This window comes from Nicotiana tabacum, chromosome 17 (assembly GCF_000715075.1).
Source record: "Nicotiana tabacum cultivar K326 chromosome 17, ASM71507v2, whole genome shotgun sequence".
NCBI classification, from domain to species: Eukaryota; Viridiplantae; Streptophyta; class Magnoliopsida; order Solanales; family Solanaceae; genus Nicotiana; species Nicotiana tabacum.
In genome coordinates this window covers 141,906,921-141,919,565 of record NC_134096.1, presented here as the reverse complement: position 1 = coordinate 141,919,565, position 12,645 = coordinate 141,906,921, and the positions used below count along the sequence as shown (strand labels likewise).

The following is a 12,645-nucleotide window of genomic DNA, read 5'->3' as shown; positions in this document are numbered from 1 at the left end:
TCATCCACCCCTAGGCTCCGATCTGCGGTCACCCTCGGCCTTACTCGAGCCAGCGTCGAATCACGTTGTTTTTCGTTTCTTCATCGGGAAATCGGGGGTAACTTTTATCCCCGATTTTACCCGTACACAATGTTTGCATGCATATTTTCTCATACTTTCTAAGCTGAGAGTTGCCTTTATGCCAGTATTTCATTTTCATCTGTGTCGACATAATTCTTGATTGGGGTACACTACTCTGTTGTCCAAATAATTTTGACCCATTTACTCGCTATCTGAAGAGCTAAAGAATTTTTCAAATTTTTCTCAAACAAATTTTTCTAGCGTTTTTTCATTTTGAATTATGTGGTTAACAATGTCTTCTACGTAATCCTTAAATTTGAACCCTTGTTTTTATGAACAGGTATATCAATGTTCAATAAGAAATAGATATTAGTCCTCGTTGGTCAAGATCCCTTTAAACAAACAAATGGGTGTTGTGCAGTATACAATATACTAATAAGTAAAGTAAGTATATTATGGAATGCTATTCACTCATATGCTGCTACTTTTATTGCAGCATTTTCTGATAAATTATTGTATGTCTGAGTTGGAACCTTGGAATCAGTCCATGGACAATGATAATAATAACAACTTTCTCAACAGCCAACGTCATTCTTCAAACCTCCAAATAATGTTGCAAAATGTAACGTCAATTGTGAGATATAGAGACGTAAACAAATTGCATTTCCACTGGACGAATTCACAAGCTCGTAAAGATGTGAAACTCAGTGTGGTAATCCTATCAGTTTCTAAGAAATCATGTTCTGATTCATCATCATGCTGTAATCTAATTAATCATGCAGCGGTTCAAAGCTATTAACTGGTCATAAGCCTATTTAACTTTAGTAGTGATGGTATGCTGTTCCCTCTGAACATATATTATATGAGAAGAATTTCTTTGAACCTATTCATTGGTACCTACTCTTTATAATGAATCTACTCTTGTACTTTGGAGTCATCATGTTATTTCTTGTTTACCGTCAAATTTGGAGATGCAATTGAATGAAGACGAACAGTGCATATGTGCGTTTCGATGATGGTACCATTACCTCCTTTGTTCCCTAGCTAGGTTTGGATTAATGACGCTATAGCTACAAGTTGAGGTTTCGTTGGGTTAAAAGCACTTGGACAAATACTAATCGGAGTCCGGAACCTAAATATGATCTTTTTAGACTCAAATGACCGAAATGAGTGAAAAAATAATAATGTGACCAAACTATATATAGCGCCCTTTTAAAGGGCGCTATACATGAAGTTGATTAGACTGCCATGTATAGTGCAGTTTATTAAGGCGCTATATGTATAACGCCTTAATAAACAACGCTATACCCCTTCAAATATCCGTCCCTTCCCTTTCCCCCGTTACAGAACCAAAACAACCCCCACCAACCCCCATTTTAATCAAACCAGCGGTCCCCCCTAAATTAACGACCCAAAAACACTCGAGTGGACCCCACCCGTCCCACAAAAAGTAAAGATTATTGATCCCACATCCTAGCTAAGCCTTCTCTCGTTGTGGGTTGCTCGTTTCGGATTCAAATCTTCAACTTTCCAAAAAACATAAATCAGAGGTATTCCGATTTAGTTTTTGTTGAAACTCGTATAAAAAATGCATATTAATTATTTTAAATGTGTTCTATGTTGTTTTGTATTTTTTTTGCGATTAAACTGATATGTTATTTTTATCCGGACTAAGATATTAGTGTGCTAAAAAATATGTAAAAATTGAGATATCATTATTATTTGTTCCAAAAAATGTTGATAAGTTACTTTTTACTGTTATATATGTATTTTCGTGAATGTTTTGTGATTAAATATATTTTTTATTTTTATCTCATTTAGATTATTTATTTGCTTAAAGACTAGTGATATAGTGCCCCTTTAGCATAGTAAAATATAGTGCCTTTTAGCGTAGTATCCCTGTAGTTATTGAAATTAATCATTTAAATATCTCTTATACTCAAAAATATGTCAAAATAGTTGATAGATCAAATACAAACTCTGTTCAATTCTAGTCAACGATAGTAAGAAAATAAATGAGAAAACAACAATATTTTTCTGGATATCTTGGTGCTACTGGGCCTCAAATATCGAGCCTGAAACCCATATGTGAATATTTAATAATTAAATCTTATATAATTATAAAAATTAATTATTTAATTTACAAACAAACATATAAAATTATAAAACCAATATGTAAAATAATAAAACTAACACATACCTGTTTTCTTCTTGCTCGCACGCAACATCCAATGACAACTCGTAAACCATCTACGACAAACAACCTTGTATACATCCGGAGTTGACTCTCATACCGTCATCTCACGACACTCTTTTACGCTGTACATTTTCGCCGCCCTGCTTAGGCGCATTTTATCAGAAAAAGCATGCCATTTGCCAGCACCGTTGGCCTAGACTCATCCCACATTGCTGTCCGAATTTCGTCAGTATCCCTTGTGAGGGCATCCGCATCCGGCATACTTGGCAAATGATCAAGGTAGGGAATCTCCCTTGAATGAAACGGCACTTGGGACTCGTACACTCTTAGTCTAATGGGGGGTGGATTATGTTCCCTCATCAAATCAGGTCCAAAATTCTCTTTCTCCTCATCACCACCCTCATCAGGGAAGGGTGTGTCACCTCCGGACTCATCGGCATTGTTATCATAATCACTGTTCTCTTCCTGACTCTGTGCATCTGCCAGATCCTGATTAAATATGTCATCTTCGGGCAATTGAGTCAGGGCAGGAGGTTTAACTTGCTCGTTTTCACTGCACAAACAACAAAATAATGAGCTACTCAAATTGTCAAACACTTTACATATAAGCTATATCACTTCACTTACAAGTCGTAATGTGTTGACATCCCATGATGGACATTATCCTGTTGGTGATGACTCCCGGATGGACCACCATGATCCAACACACCAGAACTACGCATATTCCAACTAGGCGTGGGTTCATAACTTGTAAAATTCATATCTTGTCGGTACCCACTGTGGAATATATGAGTGTTAATACAAATTCATTACAACAAAAATAAATATCGTAACACAAAGGAAAATTGAAGTTTATCACTCGTCTTGTGAATTATGTAAAGTAGGAGAGAAATTATTTTTTCGCTCCTCATTCGCTCGTGGAGATAAGTTTAAATCAGGCCAAACTCTTTCAGCCGGAACCTGTTCGGCAAAACCTACTCCAGAATAACCACCCGATGACTGAGGGTTATCCCTGCTTTGCGCCACCTCATTATTGCGAACGTCTTCAACCTTCACGTACATTTCTAACATTTTTATCAAAAGAAATTTCCGGTATTCATCCGTAGTCCTCAAAATATCACTCAAAGTTTCATCATCCTGGATGTTAAACTCAACATAAGAAGCAATCCCTTGCGGAGTGACAAAATACGGATATCTTCCTGTTACTTTAAGGTTCACCGAACGTTTGCTCACACTCATTTTGTTACACAACAACGATACAAGTCTATCGTACTCCATTGTAAGTGGCAACTTAATATGACGCTATGGAGATAAACTATAGCTCACTGAGTTATTCGCCACTACAACCTCACTCCTCAATATAATGAAACCCTTACTTTTCGCTCTTCAGACATTATGACAAAATGCTTGAGAATTTAACAAGAAGAAAAATTTAATAGGAGTTGAGAATATTTCTGAATGAATTTTTGCAAAATCCTTAACGCCTTTAAATAAGCCAATGCCCAATCCGGGGGGGTCGAAATATGTATAACGCTGTTTATAAAGGCGCTATACCTGCTAGTCTAATCAACTTCATGTATAACGCCCTTTAAAAGGGTGCTATATATAGTTTGGTCACATTATTTTTTTTTCCACTCATTTCGGTTATTTGAGTCTAAAAAGACCACATTTAGGTTCCGGACTCATACTAGTTGGAGTGCAAATCAATTGCCTCCATATTATGATCTCCTAGATCATTTGCTCCTTTTCGCTTTCTAGGATTTTATAAAGGCGCTTAGACTCATTTGTATTTATAGATTGTCCAATCGGGACATCAATTCGAATAGAAGCATTAGCAGCTGGAATATGTGACTTAGTCACCCTTGATAGGTTAGTGAATGCATCTGACAGTTGATTTGTAATATTTTGCAAATAAATTATTTTTTGAACCTCGTGTTCACATTGATTTATTCGAGGTTATAAATGAGATAGTGATAATTCATTCAAATCTATTTCTTTTTGCAATTACTTATTTTCTCCCACTAATATTGAGAATACTGATTTATCAAAATGGAAATCATAAGAGAGGATCAAAACAGTGGCACCTCAAACACATTATTAACATCAATTAGAGGTCCATTCAAAGTCAATCATGACGATCGGCCTTGTTTGTTTTTGAGTAACGAAGAAGATAGCATCCCACGTGGATGTTTATGAAAACATACGTTGAAAAAGTTATTCAATACTGATTAGAGATCAGTTCTCAATTAAATATGACTCATTTGGCAGATATGTGCGTCAGTATCTTTATTTTAACACCATATTAATTTAGTTGACAAATTAAGAAGAATTCTATGCTATCTAACCAAGTTCCTTATAAACTTCCTGGCTAATTAAACGGTGCTATATAAATTGGGAATAAGAAGTGTTATTTTCAATAGCAAAAAGAATGAAAGTTGTGTGCTCCTTTTTCCAGAATTTACATTATCGAGGCTCTATCCTAATCACATCTCACATGTAGAATTAATAAACTAGATCTAGGAATGTTCAAACCTAATTCCCTCTATGTATTATTGTTTTACTTCTAATAATATCAGCCAAGATAATTCAAAAACAAAGGAATCTCTCAACGAATGATCCATACTATGCACAACAGGTGGAACAACTAGTCAATAGAAATAGAAAATCAAATTTGCATTACAAACCTCGTACACAGAGAGAACAAATGAATTGAATTTCAAATGAACAGCTGGCTTGTTTATTTGGACATAAAACCATCTAATAAGCTTAAAGCTACACTTGCTTTTGAAAATGGAGTCCCTTTTTGAGGACAAAGTAGAAGAACATTATAATTAAGCTGATAAATTTTAAGGACATTTGCGAGTGTTGTTATGAGTAGTAAGGTTGAAATAGCAAGGACAAGCTTCATAATTGCCAGAAGTCCCTGGTGGTACGCAATGACATCTATGGCAGCAGCTTCCACAAGCTCTGTTGCATAGATTTGGCCGAGACGATTCGCTGCACCTATATTCACAGGCTCCGGTGCAATCTGTTTAACCAGTACCCCAACAAAAAGAAAAGAGGAATCACATGAGAAATTAAAAAAACTATAGACACTAGATACATAAAAAAAAACATTATACTCCTTAGTAGGAGTAATTATTTCTTAATTTGTTGTGGGGGGAAAATGTAAATGTCAGATTACTTAGTGGCTGTGAAACTTGAGGGGCTGGTGCTGGTGGCTTGCTGTAGTCAACCTGCGCCAAAACATTACAAAATCCAATGTTATTTCAAGATGAAAGAGTTAACAACATGATTTTGCTATTTGAGATTTAAAATTGAAGAACCTTTTGAAGGGCATTAGTGAAATGGAGAAGCATAAAGGAGGCAATTAGCAAAGCAGCAAATGCTTTTTGGAATACCATTTTTCAGTAACAAAGAACGAAGGAGAAAACTGAGAGCTCGGATTAACTGAGCTTGGAAGTGAAGCAAAAAGAAGAGTGATGTATCATGAATTTATAGCACAAGTAAAGAAAGCACCCCACCGTATTCTTTCTTGGGGTATAGCCGTATAGGATTTAAAACAATACACGGACAATGTAAAAGTATTATGCTACTATATTAGTTTAACTAGCTATAGACTATAGCAATAGTAAGTTATTTATTATTTTTATTAGATTGTAAATAACTGCAATAATTATGCTCGGAGATGATTTACTTACTATGCTACTGTATTAGTTAAAAGACTTACGTAAAAATAACATCAGAGGCGGATTTGTTCTTGGAAAAGAGGGGTCACTAGAACCCGTTATCACAAAAATTTTAAATATATAAGTGCACGTATATATAGAAAACAGTCCTATATAGTTTGCTTGAAGCCTTAAGTCTAAACACTAGTCAAAACACTGAATGAGTAGTTCACCCCTGTACTCGCCACTTATAAATTAGTACTTTGGTTGTGTAAATCTTTTTTTTGAGTAACTAAAACTTAAACTCTACTCAATATGGCAACGGCGGGAACATACCTACTTGTCCCAGTGATGATGCTGGCAAGAAATGGGAAGTAGCTAAGAAGGTCGCATTGCCAGCCTAACTTCACAGTGTACTAGAGTTTTGGAAAAAGAGTTTCCTTGGAATACTAGTCTTAGAAAAAAAACATTAGCTGGACACCAGTAAGATCCGATACTGTGATCTTAGATTACAAGCATATATTATACGATAGAATCTCCCAAGTTTGCACTAAATTATTATTATAAGCTCATAAATTTTGCTAAATGACATATTTATTCACTTAGATCGCTTAAAATTTTGTGATATAATAAGTCCTTAGCTGAAGTCTTGTCTGACTATTCGTTGGCAAATTGTCTGACACTGGTTTTATTTATTTTGACAAATATGTTACGGAGATACGGAACCTAGACCAAAGGCAATAGTAATCACTAAGTTTTAAACAACATCATGACTTAAAGTTAAATATCTACCTTTTCTTTTTGTCGGTTTCAAAACATTGTCCCCTGTCTTTGTAGGGAAATGTTGAAGTCGAGTTATACGTAACAATTCGGTCGGTCGTTTTGAGAGTTATAGTCTTGTTTTTCTATTTAATGTTCGTTTTATGCTTAATAGTTGCTATGTGACTTGCCGAGGTAGCTGGTTAGGGTCCGGAGAGGTTTCGGAATGAGTTGAGATACTTAGTCTCAAGATTGGAAGCATATGTTGAAAATATTGACCGAATGTTGGCTTGTGTGGAAATGGCTCCGAATTGGAGTTTCGATGGTTCCGTTAGCTCCGTTGGGTGATTTTGGACTTAGGTCCGGATAGTGATTTGGAGGTCCGTAGTTGAATTAGGCTTGAAATGGCGAAAATTAAAAGTTTAGAAGTTTGACCGAGAGTGGACTTTATGGTTACCGGGCTCGGATTGGGGTTCCGGGAGTTGGAGTAGGTCCGTGGTGTTATGTGTGCAAAATTTAAGGTCAATCGGACGCGATTTGATATGTTTCGACATCGAATGTGGAAGTTAGAAGTTCAAAAGTTCATTAGGCTTGAATAGATGCGCGATTCGTGATTTTAGTATTGTTTGATGTGATTTGAAGGCTCGACTAAATTCGTATCGTGTTTTAAGACTTGTTGGTATAGTTGGTTGAGGTCCCTGGGCCTCGGGTTGGTTTTAGATGCTTAATGAATCGAATTTGGGATTTGAAAGATTGCTGAAGCACCAGCTCTGGTGCAATCGCACCTGTGAAATTTTGATTCGCAAGTGCGAGCTCGTAGGGGAGCGCAGAAGCGGCCTGGGAAGGGGAGTGCAGTGATCACAGGTGCAAGGGGATTTTCGCACCTGCATGGTCACAGATGCAGCGTGTTTGGCACAGAAGCGGAGTTGGCCAGCTGGGGGTCTGTGCGCAAGTGCGATGAAATTTTCGCACCTGCGAGAGCGCATATGCGGAGGAAGTGTCGCAGAAGCGAAAGAGGGCCTGTGGTTAAGTGATCCAAAGAAGCGAAAAGGCCGCACATTGTATTAAAATCGAGAGTTCCGTGATTTTCATCATTTTTGGACATTTCAAGCTCGGCTTAGGCGATGCATGAAAGGGATTTCAAAGGGATTCTTGAGGTAAGACACTTGTGGTTATTTTTATTCAATAATTATGTTTCCCCATTGAATTTCCCACCTAGTTTGTGTATTTTTGAGGTGTAATTTTGGAGGTTGAGGCTAGGGATTTGGAGAGTTTAATTTAGGGATTTAAGTGACGATTTGGTGTTGGATTTTGGTAAATTGAGTATGGTTGGACTCGTGGTTGAATGGGCTTCCGGATTTTGTGACTTTTATTGGATTTGGAGATGTGGGCTCGGGGCCTACCTTTGAGTTGACTTTTTGAATTTTGATTAAGAACTTAGTATTTTCTTATGGAATTGATTCTTTTAGCTCATGTTGATTATATCGAACTGATTGTGGCTAGATTCGAGGCATTCAGAGGTCGTTTCGCGAGGCAAGGGCTTGTTGGAGTAGAGTTTTGCACAATTTGAGGTAAGTAGCACTTCTAAGCTTGGTTCTGAGGGTATGAAACCCTGAATTACATGCTATGTGATTGATGTTGAGGTGACGCGCATGCTAGGTGACGAGCGTGTGGGCGTGCACCGTAGAAATTGTGATTTAGTCGATTCCCTAGAACCGCGTAGCTATTTTATCTGAACATTTTTGTTGTACTCTATGTGTTAGAGTACTTGAGCTGTGATTCATGCTAGAAATCATGTTTAGGCTATATGCTGGTACTATTGGGACCCACAATGGCCGTTCTTTGCTGTTGAGTTATTTGTTTAATTGCTGTTGTATACTCAATTAGATTCATCATTATGTGTCATATCTCAGTCTCTGGTATCGTATATTGTCACATCTTGTATCATTGATTAGAGCTGCTTAGTATGAGCGTTTTGAGCCCGAGAGACTGGAGAGATTGGTGACTGAGTTGGGGCCTTAGTGCCTTGCTGTGTGTGTGTGTGTGTGTGTGTGTGTGTGTGTGTGTGTGCCACAACAAGCCTTATGGCTATATATATGTGGATCGGGTTGCACGCTGCAACAAGCCTTATGGCTATATATATGTGGATCGGGTTGCACGCCGCAACAAGCCTTATGGCTATATATATGTGGATCGGGTTGCGAGCCGTAATAGGCCTTATGGCTATATGTGGATCAGGTTGCACGTCGCAACAGGTATCGTACAGTGCTCAGTGACTGAGCGTGACGAGCGAGAATTAAGACGGGCAGATTGAGTGCTCTAAGAGTGTGAGTACTTGGGGATTTCACAGTGTTTCATCAGATACGATATTCACATTGGAACGTAGCTATAAAGACGTCATACTCTTCTTATCAGTCACACTTGACAAATTTTATTTGTACTAAACTTAATTGCTGAATATAGAAGCATGCCTACTTTTCTGTATTATTAAACTCTGTATCTTTACTGTATTGTTTGAGCTCGTCACTGCTTTCAGACCACATGTTAGACTTGTTACTTATTGAGTTGGTTGTACTTACGCTACACCATGCACTTCGTGTACAGATCCAGGTATTTTCGGGCACGGCGGTTGCTGATTCCTGGCGTTTCATCAGTTCGGAGATCATCGAGATAACTGCCTTGGCGTCCGCAGACCTTGACTCTCCTCCTTTATCTTTTAGCCTTGTTTATACTGTTCTACTTTCCTAGACAGTGTTCCATTGGTTAGACCGTGTGGTTATGTAGATGCTCATGTACTCCGTGACACCCGGATCTTTTGGGAGAATTTTGTACTGAGTTACGATGTTTATATTCAGTCTTTACGAATTTTTTACTTATTTAAACCTATTTTCTTATATTTGGGATTTAAAAATGTTGGTATGTGTGAAACATCGGCTTGCTTGGTACCACGATAGGCGCCATCACGACATGTCGGGCTTTGGGGTCGTGACATTGTCATGACCCAAACTCCCTTCGTATAACGTTGTGACGACACCTAGTCTCTACGACTAGGTAAGCCTAACAAATTGTAGAAATATAACAAAATCGAAAGTAAAACTTGGCAACTAACAACAACAAATAACTGAATAACTAGTAATAATGCCGCTCGCCATGTACAATAACCAATACTCTATAATACATAGTCTTCCCAAAACCCGGAATATCGTAAGTCACAAGCTATAGAAGGAAACTAGTATCTCTATACACCAGAGGCTAACAAAAGATGTACGGAAGGTAAATGTCATAGGAGAGAATAGAGGGGGACTCCGAGGTCTATGGACGCGGCAGATGTACCTTGAAATCTCCGTACAACAGCAAACATGTAACACCCCGAAAAATTTCGAAGTACTTAAGTGTAAAGCCCGGTAAAGTTTGTAAAGAAAATAATGTTACATGGTACCGAACTAGGCTTTCGCGCGGCTCGAACTTTTTGGGTTGAACAATGCACCGAAAAGTAAAGGAAAATTTTCGGTGGAAAAGTGCATTTCTGCGGTCCATTATGAGACCGCAGAACCACTCTGCGGACCGCATAATGGCCGCAGAGTTAGGCAGTTGATTGGGTCATTTGGAAGCAACTATGCAGTCGACTATGCAACCGCATAACTATTATGCGGTGCATTATACGACTGCATAGTGACCACATACACAGGCAGTTCTTTTGGCTATTTTGTAACCAAATATGCGACCGATATGTGGTCCGCATATTGGTTATGCGATCGCATACCTTGTTCCGGAGCTCCATTTTTGGATTTTTAAAACCTGACCCTATTTCGTTAAATACACTCTTTGGGCCATTTTTGAGACATAATCTAATATTTTAGAGTGAGAGAGAGTGCCCTAGAGTGAGAAGGTGTTCTTCCATAATTTTTCTTCAATTCTTGCTCAAGTTTTGGAAGATTAAGAAGGGAAGCTTACTAGGTCTTCATCCTAGAGGTAAGATTCTACACCCTAAACCCTAATTTCGAAATTTTCTGAAAATGGGTAATGTCACGATCCAAAAGTAACCCCCTGTCGTGATGGCGCCTATCGTGGAACTAGGCAAGCCGACTCATTTCCAAAACAAAACGATATTTTCATTTCAAAGATAATTTCAAGGTTATTTAACATAAAAACCTCCATTTAAAGAGTTCAAATCAAAGAAAAACAGAAGTGCGGAAAAGAAAAGCCCGACATCGGGGTGTCACTAGTCATGAGCATCTACTATAATCTGTCTAACAATATCAAGGCTAACTCAGCCTGAAAAAATAGCTAAATACTACTAGAGGAAGATAAGAGTGAGAATAGCAGGGGCTGCGATCGCCAAACAGCTACCTTGCTTTCCCCAAGAAAATCTACAACCAGAACACTCAATAACCGCTATCGTGTCCAGCCACACCTGGATCTGCACACAAGGTGCATGGAGTAACGTGAGTACGCCAACTCAGTAAGTAACAACAATAAATAAAGACTGAGCAGCAGTGACGAGCAATAAAGTATATAACGTTCATATCAGGAAATCTCAGTAAAATACCACATGCTCTTACAAATCAGGATTTGAATCAGACATCTCGTTTAAACCCAGTTCCAATAAAAATCATTTTTATTTTTCCAATAGTTTTACAAATAAAGGCCCAATGCAAACGTGAGCAAAAATGATGAAATCATAAACAGCCACTCGGGTAGACTTCACAGTCACTCGTGCCACTCGGGCATACCTCACAATCACTCTTGCCACTCGAGTATACCTCACAATCACTCTTGCCTCCCAGTCACTCGGCACTCGCACTCAGTAGGTACCTGCGCTCACTGGGGGTGTGTACAGACTCCGGAGGGGCTCCTTCAGCCCAAGTGCTATAATCTGCACGGACAACTCACGTGCGATAATAATAGAGTATGCTGCAGGCGGGCAGCCCCGATCCACACTCATCCTCACCAATCAGGCCCTCGGCCTCACTCAATCACAAGTATGCTGTAGGCGGGCAGCCCCGATCCACACTCATCCTCACAAATCAAGCCCTCGGGCATTCCAGTAAAACAGGGCATTCGGCCCAAAACATTTATATGCATCAAAATAGAGTCATAAAACTGAGTTATGCGATAAACAAATATAAACATGACTAAGTATAGATTTTCAATCGAAAACAGTGAGAGGATGATAAGAAATAGCCCCTGAGAGTCCAAACAGCATTGGCGCAAGGCCCAAACATGGCATTCAACCTAATTTACTGAAATTCTTTCTAAAACATATAAGTATCAAATGGTTCCAACAAAGTATGCAACTTTACAGTTGCTACGGGACGGACCAAGTCACAAATCCCCAACAGTGCACGCCCACACGCCCGTCACCTAGCATGTGCGTCACCTCAAAATAATAGAATGATACAAAATTCGGGGTTTCATACCCTCAGGACTAGATTTACAATCGTTACTTACTTCAAGCCGGTCAAATCTCTACCCGGCAATGCTCTTGCCTCTGGACTCGGCCTCCAAATTCTCCAAATCTATTCACAATAAGTATTATACCATCAATATACGCTAATGGAATGAATTCCACAAGAAAAGCTTCAAAATTAGACCAAAACCCGAAATTGGCTCAAAATTCGCCTGTGGGGCCCACATCTCGGATACCAAAAAAAGTTACAAAATTCGAAAGCCCATCCAATCATGAGTCTACCCATACCAATTTTACCAAAATCCGATCTCAACTCGACCCTCAAATCTACAAATCTTATTTCCAAATTTCTAAGTTTCAATCTCTAATTTACACCTCTAAATCATGAAATCTAGTCGGAGTACTCGATGATAATTCAATATTATGGAGTAGAAATGATCACAAGGGATTTACCTCAAGTTTTCCTTGAAAATATATCAAAAATCGCCTCTCCCCAAGCTCCAATTTGTCAAAATGGCAAATTGGACGAAGTCCCTATTTTTATAATTCTA

The 12,645-nt window shown here is 38.5% G+C and overlaps 1 protein-coding gene across 1 annotated transcript; it reads right to left on the bottom strand.

Moving 5' to 3' along the window:
• Positions 1-4,915: 4,915 nt before the first annotated feature.
• Positions 4,916-5,789, bottom strand: LOC107801591 (snakin-2-like). Its single transcript, XM_016624936.2, has 3 exons — positions 5,584-5,789; positions 5,442-5,493; positions 4,916-5,285 (listed from the first exon to the last, which is right to left on the bottom strand). Exons 1-3 carry the CDS (start codon positions 5,659-5,661, stop codon positions 5,104-5,106), a joined length of 312 nt encoding a protein of 103 aa, XP_016480422.1. The 5' UTR covers positions 5,662-5,789; the 3' UTR covers positions 4,916-5,103.
• Positions 5,790-12,645: the final 6,856 nt, after the last annotated feature.